The sequence below is a fragment of the Dromaius novaehollandiae genome, chromosome 15 (genome assembly GCF_036370855.1).
Source record: "Dromaius novaehollandiae isolate bDroNov1 chromosome 15, bDroNov1.hap1, whole genome shotgun sequence".
Lineage (NCBI taxonomy): Eukaryota > Metazoa > Chordata > Aves > Casuariiformes > Dromaiidae > Dromaius > Dromaius novaehollandiae.
Window position 1 is genome coordinate 21,862,662 of NC_088112.1, and position 18,939 is coordinate 21,881,600.

The window sequence follows — 18,939 nt, forward strand, 5'->3', positions numbered from 1 at the left end:
AGCAAAAACCTTATAAAGTCTAACTTGCCACAGAGTTGTTTCATTCACTTTCTCTTGTGGATTATAGCAACAGTGTTCATAGTGTCCATTAATATTAAGGGAGTGAGGAGATAATGAGGGAGAGCAGTTGCTCTTTCTAGAGCCTGGAACATAGTCTTTCATTTGCTTATCTTAATCTAGCCCTTGCTTTCTTAACACACTACTTCAGATTTATTTTGACCTGGACCTAATATTTTATCTGCACTTGAGCAATGAATTGTTACACAAGGTATGCAAAGTAATATGTAGTATTATCAATACATTTATTCATTAGCTGGTCTCCTCACATCATGGATAGTGAGCCCAAAATCACATTCTGTTATCTGATATGTAGAATAGTGACTGTATACTTTTACAGATCAGACTATGAATGTGCTCTTAGATATGAAAGTGTTTATTCCTGGCAAACTTCCCAGCTAATCAGACCATGTAAACTCCTTGTCTCTAGTTAAAATAGCTGTTGTAGAAAGAATGAAGACTTGTATCCCAGCTGCCTACACTGATGGATGATTCTGACTAGTTCCTAACTTTTTTTAAGGGGAGGGTTATGTTTGCTTCCATGAGGCCTTCATTTGGAATGCTGAATACTTTTCCAACAACAACAAAAAAAATGACAAATTTGGCATTTTTCTATGAGCTTTATACAGTGATTTGCTTCTAGTATTGATTGTCATTAAACTTGCAAACATTAATTTGTATGTGTTCAAATCCAAAGCTGAAACACCCATTCAGATATTGCAAGAAATAAATGCACTGGATTCTACTGGATTACCTTTTTAAACTGTTGATTATAATGAAGAGAAACTTGTGTTGGGGTAGGTGAAGAGCTTTGTCCTTCTGCTATTGAAGGTACAAAGATGTATAGCTCTGCTAGAACCGCTCGTTTTCCCCCAGCAGGAAGACTTTTCTTGCTGCCAAGAGTGAAGGTGAGTGCTGCAGAAGTCTATTCAGATCTATTTTTACAGAAGCAGCCCTTTTTCCCCAGTATCTGTGAGCTCTATTGGACTTGCTAAGCTTACCGGTGTGGTAGCATAGTTGAACTTTGTGCTCCTAGTTTGCAAACCTTGAACACTGCAAAGCTGTCTGAACATACACTTTTAAGTACTTACGTTTGGGACATTCTTCATCCTGCCTTGATCCTCCTTGAGCAGGGAAATGGTTTTGCTGCAGTGAGGCTGTTTCAGTTAAAGTTGCCATTTAAGCATTTCTGATCTTCCCCTTCTGTAACAACAATGCTGCCTCCTTCTCCCTTCCCTTAGGCAGTTTGGCGTAGGTCTAAATCTTAGCATTGTTTAAAAGCTATAAAGCAGCTTACTCAGAGTTGAAGAATAAAAGCAGGCTATGACTCTTTTTCACGTCTGTGTTTTTAATGCCTTCCACCTGCAGAGAAAGAGGAAAAGGGTACTATTTCTTCTTTTTTGAGCTGCTTTTCAGGGAGAAAATTGTATTTAAAAAAAAAAAAACCCCACACAGCTGTGAAACCCAGGCTGAGCCGTGGTGAAATGTGCTTAAACAGCGCCTTGCTCTGACCAAAAAAAGGAAGCGGTGCTCACGAAAGGAAGCGCGACGGCAGCGGCAGTCCTGGAGCTCAGTCTGAGGGAAGGAGCGGGAGCGAGGAGCCTTCGGCCGCCGCGGCGCCGCCCGGCGGCCGTTAGGGCCGTTATGACCGTTAGGGCCGGGCCGGCCCCGCCCCCCTCGGGCGCTGCGGCCCCTCCCGGCCGGCAGGGGCGCTGGCGGCGGCGGCGCCGCGCTGCGGGAGGGCGGCGACGGCCGGGGGAGGCGGTGCCGCGCCGGGGCGGAGCGGAGCGGAGTGGCCGGGGCAGCGCGGCCGCACCGGGGCTGCCGTCTCCGCGCAGCCTCGCTCCCCGCTGGCGGCTGAGCCCGGCCTCGGCCTCGGCCTCCCTCAGGGGCGCGGCGGAGGTAACCGCGGCGCGCGGGAGGCCGTGCGACCCCCCCGGCCCCGTGGGGCTGCGCGCGGGGCCTCCCGAGCGGCAGGAGCCGCGGGCGGGTTGCGGGGCCGGGCCTGGGGCGGTGCTGAGGCGCGGGGTGACCGCGCCGCGGCCTGGGGAGCTGCGCGTGGGCGGCTGCCGGCGCCGCGGCCCCCGGGGCTCTGCGAGGCCCTGGCTTTTGTGCGTTATCTGCGCGGCAGCGAAGCGAGGCGGTTGTGTGGCGTTACCCCGATCCGCCAGCGTGATGAGGGGGGAATGACAAGGATACGCGCAGTTCTCCTGCAGCTTCCTTGCGTGTGGGAGCTTAGCCTGAGTGTTTACTTTTTTTCTTTAACTCCCTCCACCTTTTTTTGCATTTTTCTTCTTCCTCTCTGCCCTTGCTTGGATGAGCTCCCTCTTCTTTGCTGTTTAGCACTGAATAACTTGCCCGAAGGGGGGCGGGGGCAGAAGCATAGGATTCCCTTATCTTCGGTGGGGCCCTTAGGCTCGCGAGCCGTAAAAGCTAGAACTGCAGCAATCAGCACTTCTGTGTATAAATAAACTACTGCTGTTAAAGCTATAAAAATTGTTGTGGATCGCTGAGTTTACCTGCTCAAACTGGATGTTTGTTTATTAGCGTTCATGTGGAAATACTGAGAGGATTTTAATCCCTCTGAATTCTTGTCTGTTTGCTTGTTTGGCTACAGGCAGCTCATAAATCCTGGGGTCGTCACCATGTACGCTTTGACAACAAAGTCTACGTATTTCTTGTCTTCTAGTAGGAAAAGTTTATGACCTCCAGTTCTCCCAGAGGAATGATCAGGGTCTCTGCTCTGGCTCTACTAACGTGGCTGTGCTTGTCACTGGGCAGTAGTAAATAAAAAGGTAATTAAAGATTTTTTTCTTCCTAAGCCTGAAACCTAAATGGTATAGGAATGCATCTGCAAGATGCATGCCTGAAGGTCAAAACTTGTTATTTTGAATAATTTTAATCATAAATGTGTCTTTCTAGAACATTTGCTGAGAGATACTAATTTGTTTCTCTGGTCTTTCATCCTGTTTTCCTTTTCAAATGCTAATGAAATGTCACTGTATCATTTTTGCCATTAGTATATTTCTTCTATTTTCTTACAGTTGTCTTTTGCCACTGTTACAGAAAAGATTGCTTTTTAATTTTCAGTGTTCTGCTGAGGTGTTTTATATTTACAAAGCTATTAACATTTTTATTCAACCTGTAAAAAAAAAAAAAAGCTTAATTATATTTTGCATTGTTTTGATATCAGTTGCTTTGTTTTCTAAGTCTTATTTTAATAGTATAAAATATATATTCCAAATGGATGATTTGAACAAGATATTTTAACCCAGCTGATCTTGTAGAGTGGTGTTAACTCCACAGAAAACTTAGATGTCTTCAGAAGATAAAGAAGCTCAGGAGGATGAGCTGCTAGCTTTGGCTAGCATTTATGATGAAGATGAATTTAAGAGAGCAGAGTCTGCCCAAGGAGGAGAAACAAGAATTTGTTTGGAGTTGCCCCAAAACTTCAAAATTTTTGTGAGTGGTGAGTTGAGATATTTTTTGTTATCCTGAAATTAGCTTTTTGTAAGCTAATTTTCTGGTATCTGTTCAGAGGTCACTGCTTTAGCAACCTGTAGCATCCTCAATTAAGACAAAACCATGGCTGACCTTGTCTTGTACTTGTGATATTGTTAGCTTTTAAATCTGAATGGGCTGTTTCATCCTCAGGCATATAACCTCTTTATTAAACTTTAAAATTAGAGCTGAATAATAGTATTTCTTTGGAATAATTAAGTTCACTTTTTTTTTTCCGTGAGGCTATGTCTCTCTGGGTTACTGGTTTGTGGATGATCTGAGGTATCACAGTATTGGTATTCACTGATTTAACCATATGCATGCAACCCCAGAAAATGTTACTGCACTGAGCAGTTAAGTTGTTTAGGGCAGAATGAAACATCTTAAAACCAGAGATTTATCAAATGAAAAGAGATGTCTTGGATACAGTTGTAAACAGTTACAGTTCATTGAGTTTCATTTTCTTGTTATTTCTCAAATTGTCACAATTGTCTTTGATTCAGGCAATTCCACAGAAAGCGTCCAGAACAATGGGTTTGAATACACAGTTTGCTTTTTGCCTCCACTTGTGCTGAATTTTGAACTCCCACCAGATTACCCATCAACCTCCCCACCTGTGTTTACCCTCAGTGGCAAATGGCTCTCCCAAGCCCAGGTTTGCAAAATATTTGTAACGTAGCTTTTGTGATCATGAAAATGTTCATAATTAACAGTACTCTGGTAATTGTAAGTGTAGTAGATGAAAGGAAAATTAAAAGAAACAAAATTACTTCTCTATTTTAATTGGCTCTTTTGCTTCCTATCTGTTTTTATTTCCTTGCCATTCTGAGGAATTAAAGCTTTTATCTATGAGAATTATTCTTATCACTTTTATATGTATTTTTAATACATTTAAACATATGTGTGTGTGTGTATGTATGCACACATTATAAAACTTGAAATCTAAATTTGCATTAAGGTGGACTATGGGAGAGGAAAACTGTAATACGTTAAGTCGGAACTTACTGAAATCTGGAACTGTTTTTCCTTTTCTAGCTCAGTGCTCTTTGCAAGCATTTAGACAACGTCTGGGAAGAGAATCGAGGCTGTGTGGTCTTGTTTGCCTGGATGCAGTTTTTGAAGGAGGAAACACTGAGTTACCTGAATATTTCCTCCCCGTATGAGCTAAAGATGTGCCATCAAGGAAATGGGCAAAGTAGGACACCTTTGGTTCCTGTAGATGCTGAGAAGGATTGTGGTGGTGCAGCAGGCTCTGTGGCAGCTGAGGGAGATAACATTGATGAAAGAGCTGTACAGGACGTGGAATCTTTGTCAAGTCTGATTAGGGAAATCTTGGACTTTGATCAGGCTCAGAAGAGGAAATGCTTTAACAGTAAGATGTACTTGTGCAATATCTGCTTCTGTGAGAAGCTGGGCAGTGACTGTATGTACTTCACTGAGTGCAGCCACGTGTACTGCAAGGCCTGCTTGAAGGACTACTTTGAAATACAGATCAGGGATGGTCAGGTCCACTGTCTCAACTGTCCAGAACCAAAGTGTTCTTCTGTGGCTACTCCTGGCCAGGTAATAGAAGTGTGCAAGCAGGGATGGTAGAGTTCTGCTAACTTAACAATAGTTACGGGACGCGATGTGTGGCTTTTAACGGTGAGCACTGCGAATATAGCAGGGGAAAGTTTTCTTGTATTCTGAGCCTCACAGAGGCATCTGAGTTGAAATGGGATCACATGGCACCAGTTTTGCCTGCTGCATTAGTATTGGCACTGATTAGAGGGCTGAATTAATGTCCCATTGCACTTGACACTGCTTGTTTTTCATTTGAACTCTGCAGGGCCTGTGCCAGTGATTTGCATTGCTAATAAGTCTTTACAGTATTTTAAAATGATTATGTAATTATTAAGGTAGCATTTCTAGGAATAATTTCATGATCTGTTGGAGAATGTAAAGTGGATTCATCCCAGCTGTAGGTGTTTTTTCACTGATTTACTGTTTTTTGCTGTAGCTAGCAGACTCTGAATTTCAGATGCTCGTAATCTTGCTTTGCTCTTTGTTTAGGTTAAAGAGTTGGTTGGAGAGCAGTTGTTTGCACGTTATGACCGCCTGCTTCTGCAGTCTAGCCTGGACTTGATGGCAGATGTCGTGTATTGCCCTCGTCCAGGCTGTCAGACACCAGTCATGCAAGAACCAGGCTGTACCATGGGCATATGTTCCTGTTGCAACTACGCTTTTTGTACTGTCTGTAAAATGACTTACCATGGAGTGTCTCCGTGTAAAGTCACTGCAGGTGAGTCATCATATTTCAGAGATGGATCAAGAAGCAATCAAGTGCTGTGTGAAAAAGACAAAGTCAGAAGTTAAACAGTGAAACTCATTGCCATGAGAGCTTTGTAAAGGATTAGACACATTCGCTGGGGATAGGTCTGTTGTTGGCAATTAACAGAATGGCTTGGATGCCACTCCATAGTTCAGGAGGTCCCTAAATTGCTGATTGCTACATTCTGAGAGGCCATAGCAGGGGAAGAATAATATAATACAGGCTCTTTTTTTAATACCTTTTTCTGTGAATGCACTTTTGGCTACTGTCAGGGGCGATATTGCATCAAGTGGATGCCTTGCTAAATCTTTGATCTCAACATCATGTGTTTCATTAAATGTGTTTGGAAAAAGTATTTCTTTTTTTTCAGTTAATTTTACATTGTAGACTTGTTCTAATTTCATTGACTGTTCTCATGCTGTTATAATGAAAGCGTGTAAAACTACTGACGGGGGTTAATATTAATTCTCATTTATTTATTTATTTGCTTTTTAATTAATGATGTTAGTTTCCTTTGAGAGCACTTTATGCTGTTATTAGCTGGATTTCTTTATAGAGTATAGCTCAGAAGCTGTTTCTTTGTTTTACTCCCTAGAGAAATTGATTGATTTACGTAACGAATATCTAGAAGCAGATGAAGCAACTAAAAGATTTTTGGAACAGCGTTATGGCAAAAGAGTGATTCAGAAAGCCCTTGAGGAAATGGAAAGTAAAGAATGGCTAGAAAAGAACTCAAAGTCTTGTCCTTGCTGTGGTACTCATATAGAGGTGAGCATGGTGGGGAAAATCTGGAGAATCGTAGTGATTCTTAACAGAAACTAACATACATTGTTAAGTCAGCTCTGTATTTAGGCCAGAACAGAGATTTATTTGTAGACTCTGTAGACTCCAAGTTAGCCAGGGAAGGTAAATTTCTAGCAATTGACAAGAGAACTTTGCATTTTTGTCTGCTTTATATAGAGAAGGAGGTAATGTTTCTAGAGCTCAGGGACCTGAGTAAATATAGCAACTGATATTGTTCAAACTCCAGTACAAACAAGATCCAGGCTGACACTGGATCTCTGTGAATCCCTTTGTTTTCCATGTGTTTCACTCTGCTACATTTTAATTGTTAAATACACTATTTATATGTGACTACTTCCAGTTTCTGAAATGTCAATCTCTGGTACCTCTAGTAAATAAAACTAGCTTTAGAAAAATAGTAATGTCCAATATTTTTAGTAAGACAACCAAATTACAATTCTGTGATTCTGGCTCAGAGTTCACTAACAGTGGAAAAAATATCACTGGTAGGATTTAATCACTAGTTGATACATCTTGAGGACAGGTATCATACACAGCCAGGTCTTAAGATTCTTGAGGACAGGTATCATACACAGCCAGGTCTTAAGATTGATGGGGTAAGGTTTATTTTTATTGCTATTTCTTGTTTCCTTCCCTGCCAGAAACTAGATGGTTGTAACAAAATGACGTGTACTGGCTGCATGCAGTATTTCTGCTGGATTTGTATGGGTTCTTTGTCAAGGGTGAACCCGTATAGGCACTTCAATGATCCATCTTCCCCATGCTTTAATCGGTATGTATTTACACGTGTTTTTTTTCAGTGCAATACCACTTAGGTATATTTTTTTCGTAGTCTCTCCCAGATTATTCATAGTTTGAAATACGTAGCTGTACAGTTTAAGATACGGTTTCTTCTCTCAAAAATATTTACACTTTTAACGAGCTGGAAAAAAAAATCAGGAGTGATTTGGGATACGTTTTTGCTCTTTAAGGACTTCTGTTTTAATTTTCTGCAGAAGTCTTCAGGGCCTATTCCCAATGCTTTATTTTCTGCCTCTGTCTGGGAGACAGTCTGTATTTTCTTGAAGGTGCTCAGATAAATGATAATGCAACCCAAGGATCTGGGTAAGAAGGCTGCTTCTAGAAAGCCGTAACCCTGAAGGCTTGCATCATCAACATTTAGGGGTATGTGTAGAGACAAAGGATGTTGCTGCTGGCTGGACAAATGAAAGGGCAGGCAGAGCAGAGCGCCGTAATAACGGTAGCCTCAGACCTTGCTTCGCTGAGTTCTTTCTTTCTGAAGAGGTCAAATACGATCAGGGAATTTTTTTTGCAAACGTATTCCATTGTGTCATGTGTCCATCACCATAATATACAGGTGTCTGAATACAAAATCTAAAATACCAGTGCCTTGTGCAATACTCCCTTGCTTATTCTGTTCTTTTTTTAATAGAGGTGGATCTGTTCAGGCTTGATAGTTTATAGAAAAAATGAAGAATTGTGGAGCAACTTTTGTGGAAAATTATGTGCAAAAGTAAACATCATTAAATATGCTATAGTGTAACAAAGACTATCTCATTCTGCTTTCTGGTGGACGGGATGCCCCACAATATAGATGTTGTAGCCACATGCGTTTTACAATTCAGCTAGGAACTAAACCAGTCTTGATTTAGTCCTAATTGATTCTTTCAAACTTTAGCAAGGGCACGTTGTACCTGTCGTATCTAGGACCGAAGTAGGCTCTTCTGGTGGGAAGGCATAGCAGTCAGAACTTCGACTTTTTCTTTTTTTTCCTTGAGTTAAATACAACTTGTCAGCACCCACAGACACCTCCCCCTCAGCACCTTTCTCTGCCTTGGTTTCCTGTGTGTTAAATGGGAGAAGTTTCTGCATTCACAGAACTTTAAATAAGGCTGACAGGATTTTTTTCTTGTTCTTGGCCCTCTTCAAGATTCTCTTTTTCTCTCAACAGTAGTTTTTTCACTTCCATTTCCTACCCCATTTTCCTTTCTCCTTTTCTTCCAGTGTCTCCTGCTGTTCTTTTTCCTTTCAGTTTCACTGAGCCTCTCTCTTTTAAGTAAGCCCGCATGTTTAACATTTACTTTTGTTCCCTCTGATTATATTTTTGTAGTGGGTTACCCAGCTCCATACCATCTGATCATAAGCTGTTTGGAGCAGGCAGGCTTGGTTGCTGATTATATACTGCGTAATTACCAACTAGGAGTGGCAGAATGCTAGGTGCTTTTTAATACAGCTTGGACTATTAATATTTAAAAGGTTCTTTTCAGACGTGTTCATAAGATGTTGTTAGGCCTTCTGATGTAACATACTGTAGAAGCACAAAATATTTTAATCGACTGAGGGTTGCAGCAGGAGTATTTAATGACGTGCACAAATTCTGGAACCTGCCACTTCTATATTTCGTGTATACTTCATGTATTTCTCATTTCTGTATGTCTCATTAAGATTCATTTTTCCCAGATCCTGATGTAAATTCTCATCTGTTTTGCAGATTGTTTCAAGCTATGCACATCGATGGTGAGTTCTGGGATGCTGAAGATGAAGACTAGTAACTCTTCTCTAGCAACAAAAGCTGAAGAAACCAGACACAGATGCTGTCCATTTTTTTGTCAAGTTTTTTTTGCTTTTCAGTTCCGTTAATATGATAAACGAATGATACTACTTTGCACTGCAGGATACTCTCACAGCTCTTCAGAGGCTGCTGTCAGGACCAAAGGAGATCATTTTGCCCATCCAGTGGTGACTTAAGGCCCTAATAAGCATGTCTAATGATAAAGAGAAATACGACCAGCCAGAAGTTTAAAAATTACTGAAAAAAGTGTACCAAGAGGTGCCCCTTTTTTGAAAAAAAAGTTAACTTGCCAAATCATAGAAATATTTTAGGGTTTCCTCCAGGGAGAGTGGCCTTTCAGGGATCTTGACTTTTACCCATGTGCTTTTTGGGGCAGTTGTATTATAGCTGTAATGTTCTTTCTGGAGCTTTATAGTGATGCTGCTTGGACAAGGAAAGCTTACCGAAACAACACAGAAGGTTCTTCTGTATTCAGCATTTGAGCCTGTTGCTTCTATAGCATTTCCTCACCTGTTCCTTTGAAAAACAGCTCATTGCTCTGGCACTGATACTTTCAACAATGATGGTAAAGTTGGTTATCCCTAACCCCCTTTTTGCTGGCTCTAGTGCCTGGGTCATTTACTGAATGGTGTTGCAGAATATGACCAACAGCTGTTTCCTGACATCTGACTCAGTTTGGTGACTGATCTCAATGTTGCTGTCATACTAACTATATTGCCTCTCTTAATTTTGACAGTGAGGAGTGCTAAAGCGATGAATAGAGTCTGTGGCCAGTGAGAGAATAAAAAGAATGAATCTCAAATCGTGAAACACATTTTTATGGATATGCAGTCAAGATTAACTTGATTTCTTCAAGATACTGAAAATCACCTTTTCTTGCTTCTCGGATGGTGAAGTAACCGATTTCTTACCAAGTCTTCATCTATGGAATTTGATTAGTAGATAGTTCTGCTTCTGGACTAGATTCATTATTTTCACTGTTCTTGCCCTTCAGAATGTGTCAAAAAACCACAAATCCTTTCCCCTAGGAGCTCAATAAGTAGTTTTGTGAGCATGAAATTAATTATTGGAGGGAACCACTTTTTTTTTTTTTTTTTTAAAGAAATTTTTCCACCTGCAGAATGGTCTAAAAACTTGTTTAAAAATTAAAACTGCATGTACTGTGTTGAGAACAAGAAAAAGCAGGGTCTGGATAACTCAGGAGCTTGAAAACTCTTCAGACACTCAAGGTGAACACTTCTCGCCCACTTTTGATTGATAGTAAATAAATTTCTACTCGGATATCTGGTCAAAATGAGTGTTGATTTAGTTCCTTTCCCAGAGGACAAAAGTGTCTACTGGCATTAGAACTGGCAGTGATAAAAAGAAAGACAAAAGATCAGTAAGAGTGGATCTTGGCAGCAGATTCCTTCTGGTACATAGAGGTGGTCCTTTGTCTAGTTGTAGGCTGGAGGACAGTGTGGAGGGAAAGTCTACATTGTGTGTGGTTTAACTTGTATTTCCTGCACCTTTCACATGCACTAAATTCACTTTAAGACAGCAAACATGGTCGTCTCCCTGTTTGTCTTCATTATGACGTTATATTAAAGTACAGAAGGTCATTGTGTGGCACAGAGCTCTGTTCTGCTTCTGGGTGGTGGTCACTTGTAGTGCACATGTGCAGGATTTTTCCTGCCAAACTGTAAATGTGGGGAGACAGGGAATGTTTGTCACAAGGGGAAGTACGTGTTTAAATCCTGTCCTCATGCCTGGAGGATGGCAGAGATGCCGGATCTCCCAAGCACCTGGGAGGCTATGCAGGTCCTACAAGGACAACGGTGGGCTGAGGGAAGGGCCTACAGGCTGGAGGGTATGATGGGATGAAAAGCTGTGGCAGGGATCTCTGCCAGAGCTACAAGTTCTATAGTAAAATATTTTGAGATGCCCCAATGACCTACTGCTGCTACCAAGAACGTACAGAGAGAAGAGGAATGGTGACCCAGCTACCACCGTGCTTATGAGCCCTGGGCACTCAGGACTCCCAGCATGGAGCTCCAGAATTCTGCAGTGAGGCAGAGGAGGGCAGATCCTCTAAGAGGTGGTGAGCAGGTAACTGTACTCTGAGGACAGTCAGCTTCTGTTGCAAAGGTGGTACAGCTGAAGCCAGAACCTGTCTTCATGGACAGAGCGCGCAAGGTAGGCAACTCTGGTAATGCAGTGCAGGGCTCTTTCCTCAAAGTATACTTTTCTTCCATAAAAATGCCACTTTGTCTTCCTTTTTCATACTTGAAAATGTACCCTCTCCATTTGTGTGCATGAACAGAGTATTTGTCAGTTTATTTACAATGGTGGTAAAAGGCTACAGCTGTGACCTCCTTTGCTCTCATTTAAAGACGATTTTTTTAATCAAATGGCTACCACCTGGCAGGGAAGAATTGTAGCATGTGTTTTGTGGCAAGCCTCCTCATCCATGGAAGTAGTGCATTTGACGGTTTTGGGGAAAAGGTGATTTGCAGATGTGTAAGTGGGCCCTGGCTGCGAGCACTGTGTGGCGGACAGATGAGTGAACTTTTGCCTTAAACATTTCTTGGTACATAAGGTGCAAGCAAACCAAAACCCCAAACAAGCCATCTGTTCCCAGCGGAAACAGGACTGAGCTGCTGCGACCCCTGAAATGGTCTCCCTGCGACCATTCGGGACACACCGAGCCTGCGCTGAACCGGACCATGATCGGGCAGAGACTTTGGGACCTGGACTGCAAAATACTGCCGCTTAGCACAACTTTTATAAAAGTTGCTTAGCATGAGTAGCTAAATTTGCTGAAGCCTTAGGCCGCACTCCCTAGTTCAGTGAGAAAGGGCCCCAGAGCTGGTGCAGACTGGAAAGATAAGGGAGTTACCAGCAGTTTGCATTCCTATGCGTCACACTCCGGGAGGGAGGATGTCAAGGCTTTGAAATAAGGCCTGCTTGGGCGCCAGGACCCTGAGAAACAAAGCCTCCCCTCACTGCTGAAACAGTGTTAATTAGGGGGGTCTGGATTGTATCCTCTTCATCAGGACCTTGGAAGATAACACTGTAAGTGTTAATTGCTGGAACAACACCTGTTTGTCAAGGCCCTGAGAAAGAAGGGCAGAGTAAAGATAACAATGATGAGACCCAATAAGGGAGCAGGAGACCCCAGACCCAAAGATTACTATTGGTCTGAACTGCCGCATGAGGGGAGGGAAACTTAATTTGAAAAAAGCTATAATTGCCCAGGGATTTCTTTGTTCAGGGTCCCTCTTCGGAGGCACCCAACTCGAGCTGTAACTACTGCACGCGTGTCATTACAATTTATTTATTTAATTTGCCTTGATTTGGCTCCAAACTTTTCAGCGGGAACCTAGGGTCGGACCCTGCTCGAGTTGTAATTACTGCACGCGCATCGCTAAAATTTACACCCAGGGTGAAGAGGACCAACGGGACGCCGCTGGATCCACGGGTGGTGATATCTCTTTCTCTCTCCCCCATTTCTCTCTCTTTCTTTCTCTCTTTCCTCCCCTTCACCTTCTCCCCCCACCTTTTCTCCCCACTCTGTGGAAAATAAAGTTAAAAGGTTGTACGATATTTGACCGGTTTTAGCGTCTTAATCTCGTCCTTGGGATCGTAACGAAACCCTCCCGATATTGGATTGGGACACACTGCAAGCATGAGTACTTTGTGAGTTGCTGCGATGTGCAGAGGTGAGAAGGGTGAGCTGTATCTGGGGTGCCTGTTTTCTAGCTGATCTTAGTACTCTCCACCGCCTGCCTGAGGGTGACAGTTCTGCTGCATCAAGCCCTGGGGAAGTGCAAGCTTGCCCCTGCCTTCACCCTCGACCTGGCAACACCTCTGTCCAGCGCTCACGTGAGCAGCAGATGCCTTGACCAACTGGCTGCTGCTAGCCCTTCTTACAGCATCCATTCATTTTCAAAAGTTGTATCACATCAGCATTTCTGTGACAAGTGCCCGTTACTCACGTGGTGCGCATGCAAAAGGATGGTATAGTCCAGCAGGAGGGACAGTGCTTATGTTTGGGAGATGAATGGCAAGGCATCAACTGCTAGCAGGAAGGGATATAAACCTAAGGCACTGTTTCTGCGGGTTTGGAGAAGGCAGGAGCTGGGGTAGGACAGAGGCATGGGCAGAAGGCTGGCTGAGATTGTCTTCACTGCCAGTAACAGGCTACGGCATTTCCAAACTGAGCATGAGCTGACGCAGCTGCCTGCTAAGCAAACATTGGAGGGAAGGAAAGTGTGGAAGGGAGCTCTTGGAGTAAGGAGCAGCAGTACCTATTTTTACCAAACTGCCTTCGTTCTAGACAGTAGAAATACCTTGTGCACAATGGTAAGTCTCTCATTGTTTTAGGCTGTACTTGCTGTTGAAAGATGCTGTTGGAATCCCATTCAGCCACATAAACTGTTCCAAGTCTCACCCGTATGTTCAGACTGAGGGGCAGACAGTCAATGTGATTACTTAGAAAAAAATTACGGCATTTATTGTAAAAGCTACGTTACAAACCTACAGTTCATAGAATTTCAGCATAAACAAATTATATTCCCCCCCCCCCCAGTTTGTTTCCTCTCTTACTTGCCTTTATAGCGTTTGATGAGAGCCCTTGCTGCAGCACAGCTAGGAATTAGGTTTCAGAACTGATGGTGTCTTGCCAGTACAGACTTTTGCTCACTGTATGGGGCTTAGGTAAACGCAGGCCGAGCTCAGAGGCAGCAAAATGTCGCCTTTGAGGCTTATTTAGCAATTGTAGCAATGTAAAAAGCAACGGAAGGGGAGAGAGAACGTCAGGCTCTGCAGTGACACAAATGACAGCATGCTGAACAGCAGATGTGGAAGTCATCTATGCTTAGTATGAATAAATTTGCCCTCCCACAGAACCGTTTAAGCACCAGATCATAAAAATTTATGTGCTGAAACTGAACAGATGAGGTTTTGTTTGGGCTGTGTCCACAAATAACTGAAATTACATAGATGCATAAACTAACCCTTAACAGGTACTGCATTATTAACACAGGAGCACAGCGATAAACTGCTGTCTGAAGACTCCCTTTTTGCTAAGATGAGCAGAGAGGAGAGGATGGGACTGCAGTTGCAGAATCTGTGCACCTTCTGGGGGCTCCCGCATCACAGACCTGCACTACCAGCTAGAAGAGAGCACAAACTGGCTTCTGGGATGTCTGTGCAAGAGCTGGGTAAAGGGCAGGCCAGAACATTTTTTACTAGTAATATTCATGTTAGAAGAGACCTCAGGAGATCTCCAGTGCAACACCCTGCTTGAGCAGGGTTCATCAATGAAGTCAGATCAGGTTTTATCTGGTCCCATCTTGAAAGTCTCCAAGGATGGACAGCCTGTCTCACTGCCTGATTGTGCTCATGGGGAAAAATGTTTTCCGTGTCTTGATTCAACTCATGCCATGATGTCCCTCCTTTTCCCACTGTGCTGGCTCTATCTTCTTGCTGGCCTCCTCATAGCTATGAAGCAGGCTGCTACTAGGCCCCCACAAAGCCTTTCCTTCTCCAGGCTGAACAAGCCCAGTTCTCATGTTAAATGAGTATGAAGTAGGAGTGTTCTGGGGAGGGGGGAATGACACAATGAACTTTTCAAAGTGCAAGGAATACGTTCCTAAATGATTACCCGTTTGATTTCTGCAACACCATCTCTACATTTAAGTTCTGGAGCTTTCTGTCCACATGATTACAGCTGCTTTACAGATTAAACAACTCATTCTCCACTGACTTTACCTTTAAAGAATAAGTTAGCATTGAAGGTTTGTGCAACACAGTATGTTGGATCCCATCCTCATTTGGTTAATTAAGGCAGGTGTTTGGCATCTCTGTTTTTAATGGAGAAAAGCAAGCACATCATCATTTTCCTAATTTAAGAACAGATATAAGATGAGTTTATGCAGCAATTCCCTTTCTTCACAGCTGGTTTTCAACAGAAGAGTTGGCTTAGCATTACTCTGAACAGCAAGAGATTAATCGCTGTATGGCTTCTTAGATTGACTTCTTTCTGCTCCTGTTTCCTTCATGCTGTACAAGGGTTCCACAAGCTTATTGTGAACCATCATTAAACCTAATGTACCAAGTAAAAAGAAGACTAAGTAGATATAATAAAGCAAAGTCCTCATTCATGGGATGCTAATGAAATTACATGTGACTAGAATCCTTATTCCTTTGCTTCCATGCACAGTTATGAACGTTATACTTGCTCTTTTATCATCACTGTACATCTCATTAACGAACTTACTCTTTTTGGAGTTGATTAAACAAACATTTTTAACACAGAATGGCACGTGCCACTTCAAAACTAAATACAGCATCTGCCTGACCTGGTCAAACACTCACCTTTAAAGTATTTCACTGTCTTAACTTTGAGTTCCAGAGTGGCGTCTTCATCACACACAAACACAGTGTTGGGATGTTGCTGGAAAGCAGATACTGTCCACATGTGGTTGACACCTTCCTCAATGGCTTTGTACAAGGCAAAAGCCTTATGCGCTCCTGTGATAAGAATCATCACCTGGACTCGGAGACACAGAAGAGTGGCAGTTAGGGTCTAGAAGGTACATTTGGCGAGAGCACCGCCAAACACTGCTGAACTAAGGCAGCTTGCTCCAGTCCCTAATGGGGGAAAGTGTCTGTCATCAGAAGCGCTTCCCTTTAACACAGTTTCTGTTCCCTGTGACTGCATTTATTTTTGTTAACTGAATCACAGCCTGGTAGGCCATTCTAATGATCCAGATACTTTGAGCTGTTCTGTTAGGCACCTATAGACAGTGATTTATCAAGTACGAATCAAGGTATAGACTCAACCATCCCACAGTTTTCACAATCTGCTGGGACAGTATCAAGTTAGCCAGTGATTCTTGCAGTGATTTAATCAGGTGAGCTTCCTAACTGAGGACATCCTCCAAAACCTTCCTAGCTCCCTGAGTTCCAACAGTACTGCAGTACCTGTTAAAGTTAATACAGCAAAAATGGAAAACAGATAAGGAGCCTTTCTGCAGTGCTGCAGGATGCAAGGAAACAGGAGGATCATTTAGTTGTCTGTGGCAGGAAAAATGTAGGCTGGCCTGAACCAGCAGGTGCATTACTGCTCCAAGTCTGGATAATCTTTAGATACTCCATGAAGCCCTACTCAGGAGCTCTTGTATTAAGTCACTGCTTTTCTCCTAACCTCTCTTGCGTCCATGACAGTGCCTACGCCGACTGTCAAAGCCATCGTGGGGACTTTGGAGAGGTCGCCATCAAAGAATCTGGCATTAGCCAATATTGTGTCCATAGCCAAGGTCTTCACTCTTGTTCTCGATACCAAACTTGATCCAGGCTCATTGAAGGCGATGTGACCATCTGGGCCAATACCTGCGACAGAGACAGCGTAAGAACTAGATCACTGGCTTAAACAGTTATTGTAGAAAGCAGAACCAATGCCACTCTCATTAAAAGGACATTCAAGATTTCCAGAAAGAGACACAGAACTGAGAAACACACTTGCAATTTTTTTTGCCCAAACTCAAATTCACCACACTCCTGCTAGAAGTGTTAGCAAAAGCCCCCTCTGAAGTCAACAGAGACTCTTCCTTAATTTCTCTGGGACAATAATAAAACAAAATAGATGGCAGAATCTAAAGGCAGGCTGATAGGAAATGATTGTGTTGAGCTCCTGTGGGCTCGAGACTAATACAACTTCTAGCAGTCCCTGTTAATACTGGCTATTGTAATACATTTTGTATTTGGTACAGTTCTGGCCCTGCCTGTTTCTCCTGCTTATCATTTTCCAAATAATTCACTTACTGGATCAAAATACTTAAATTGGGGGAGTGGTATATTGGAGGACAAGGCTGCCAGCACTCATGAGCATCACAGGCAGATGGTGTAGGGGTGGCTTTCACTGCAAATCCACTCAACTGCATTTAAAATGAACTCTCCAGAAAATTAAACCAGATAGCTGGTAGACGAAAGGTAATGCTTCCTGCAAGTGTTTAGAACCTGCTCGTCCTTCACGTTTTCACCTCCAACAAAGAGTTCAATTCCGCCAGCTGCTTTGATTTTATCCTCAAATGCATCACATTCAGCCTGTAAGTCAGCTGCATTTCCATCCAAAATATGAGTGTTTTCTGCTGAGATGTCAATATGTTTGAAGAAGTTATTCCACATGAAGGAATGATAACTTTCTGGGTGATCCCTTGGGAGACCTGTTAAAGAGAGCATGCACAGGACTGAGAACAAGTGAAAGCATATGACCCATAATGTAAAACCACATGCCTCGCACACCCTTACAGTAGTTCTGGTTACACAGTACTGATTTCTCTCTCTGTCATATGTTACACCCTTAACTTTCATGAGCTGTGTTTATTTTTCTAAATAACAAAATTAAACCAATCACAATAGTTCCCATAAAGCATGTGCTCATATTAATGCACAAAGGATATTCCAGAAGAGCAGGCATGCGCTATGCCTAATCTGTTACTGCCTTTTCAGCATTCCTCCGAGTAAGCATTAGTTAGAACAGTTTAAAAACTGAGAACTAATTTATTGCATGTTTTCCCACCTTTGGAAATCTTTCTGTATGCTATAAACCCACACTACCTGGACTGCCTAATCCCTAAAACAGCTTGATCAGGATTGCTCACAGAAAAACTTCTTGGTCCACCCCCTTCTAAAGGCCAGCATGAAATTAGCATTAGCAAATAATTAGCTTTTACGTTTTTCACCTTGGAAACTGGAGAACGTGGTGCTGCCTTTCTAACCAGAGAGGGGCTGCACTGCTCCATCCACGCCACCGAACCGAAATGCGGTGATCTTACCCCAGATCAGGAAAATAAACGGTGCAGCAAACTGTAAAGCTCACGTGTACTACTTGCTGTTGGTGACCATCAGTCATTTTAAGAGACTTGAGGCTAAAGTGACCTTTACAATCTCAGAACAAGGGTGGTAGGTAATATTATGCATTATCTCAGCTCACAGTTGTAAAACGGTGCCTCTGAGCTGATCAACAGCCAAGCTAAGGTAAAAGGCAAAAGTCTCCAACGTGACAAGGCGATACCAGGTTTTTCTTATACAGGTTTCCAAATTATCCCTGCTGACTTTGGCCCCTTACACAATTTTTACCCGATCTTAAGTTTTTTTGCGTCTCTGAATCCATTTTGTCCCAAGAAAAATGCCCCCGGGGGGGGGGGGGGGAAACAAAATCCCGACTCACCTACATATTCGTCCATGTTGAAAGTCTTCACGTATTTAAAGGAGAGGTCCCCGTTTCGGTAGTACTCGATCAGCTTCTTGTAGCAGCCCAGCGGGGTGCTCCCTGGGGAGAAACGGGGAGACCAGGCTGGCGGGGGGGGGGCCTGCAAGCCGGGCGCCGCCGGGCCCCGCGGCCCCCCCGCGACCCACCTGTGGGGAGCCCCAGCGTGAAGTACCTCCCGGGGCCGGGGCTGAAGTGCACGATGCGGTTGCGGATGTACTTGGCGGCCCACTCGCTGGCCTGCGCGTACGTCTCCAGGATGACGAGCTTCATGTCGCCGCCGCCGCCCGGCCCGATCCGGCTCAGTCCGGTCTTGTCCGGTGCGGTCCGGTGCGGCGCGGTCCGGCCCTGCCCCGCGCCCTCCCGCGCGCGCGCGGCGCCCAGGCCGCAGCCCCGCCCCGCCCCGCCCCGCCCTGCCGCCATTTTACCCCGCCGGCC

At 43.6% G+C, this 18,939-nt stretch overlaps 2 protein-coding genes across 4 annotated transcripts; one reads left to right on the forward strand and one right to left on the reverse strand.

Annotated features, from left to right (window-relative positions):
• Positions 1-2,749: 2,749 nt before the first annotated feature.
• Positions 2,750-10,526, forward strand: RNF14 (ring finger protein 14). Of its 3 annotated transcripts, none has more exons than XM_026118193.2 (8): positions 2,750-2,852; positions 3,364-3,526; positions 4,062-4,213; positions 4,594-5,121; positions 5,611-5,839; positions 6,465-6,637; positions 7,315-7,445; positions 9,165-10,526. In XM_026118193.2, the coding sequence occupies exons 2-8, from the start codon at positions 3,373-3,375 to the stop codon at positions 9,220-9,222; spliced, it is 1,425 nt and encodes a 474-aa protein (XP_025973978.1). In that variant the 5' UTR covers positions 2,750-2,852; positions 3,364-3,372; the 3' UTR covers positions 9,223-10,526. The 3 variants fall into 3 exon arrangements, with proteins under 3 accessions (XP_025973978.1, XP_025973979.1, XP_025973980.1); XM_026118194.2 differs by having other exon boundaries at positions 2,751-2,852; positions 3,333-3,526; XM_026118195.2 differs by having other exon boundaries at positions 2,755-2,852; positions 3,345-3,526.
• A 3,188-nt stretch (positions 10,527-13,714) lies between these two features.
• GNPDA1 (glucosamine-6-phosphate deaminase 1) lies at positions 13,715-18,888 on the reverse strand. The gene is made up of 6 exons (XM_026118198.2): positions 18,651-18,888; positions 18,463-18,564; positions 17,273-17,455; positions 16,438-16,622; positions 15,606-15,780; positions 13,715-15,333 (listed from the first exon to the last, which is right to left on the reverse strand). The coding sequence occupies exons 1-6, from the start codon at positions 18,772-18,774 to the stop codon at positions 15,236-15,238; spliced, it is 867 nt and encodes a 288-aa protein (XP_025973983.1). The 5' UTR covers positions 18,775-18,888; the 3' UTR covers positions 13,715-15,235.
• Between the last annotated feature and the right edge of the window lie 51 nt (positions 18,889-18,939).

What these genes read in the sequence shown, in the direction of transcription:
- RNF14 (XM_026118193.2), top strand. Translation starts at nt 3,373, where the DNA reads ATGTCTTCAGAAGATAAAGAAGCTCAGGAGGATGAGCTGCTAGCTTTG. An exon ending in GCTGTGGTACTCATATAGAG is followed by an intron (nt 6,638 to 7,314) that starts GTGAGCATGGTG and finishes CTTCCCTGCCAG; the next exon opens with AAACTAGATGGTTGTAACAA. An exon ending in TCTTCCCCATGCTTTAATCG is followed by an intron (nt 7,446 to 9,164) that starts GTATGTATTTAC and finishes TCTGTTTTGCAG; the next exon opens with ATTGTTTCAAGCTATGCACA.
- GNPDA1 (XM_026118198.2), bottom strand. Translation starts at nt 18,774, where the DNA reads ATGAAGCTCGTCATCCTGGAGACGTACGCGCAGGCCAGCGAGTGGGCC. An exon ending in AATTGAACTCTTTGTTGGAG is followed by an intron (nt 16,623 to 17,272) that starts GTGAAAACGTGA and finishes TCTCTGTCGCAG; the next exon opens with GTATTGGCCCAGATGGTCAC. An exon ending in CTGTCATGGACGCAAGAGAG is followed by an intron (nt 15,781 to 16,437) that starts GTTAGGAGAAAA and finishes CTCCGAGTCCAG; the next exon opens with GTGATGATTCTTATCACAGG.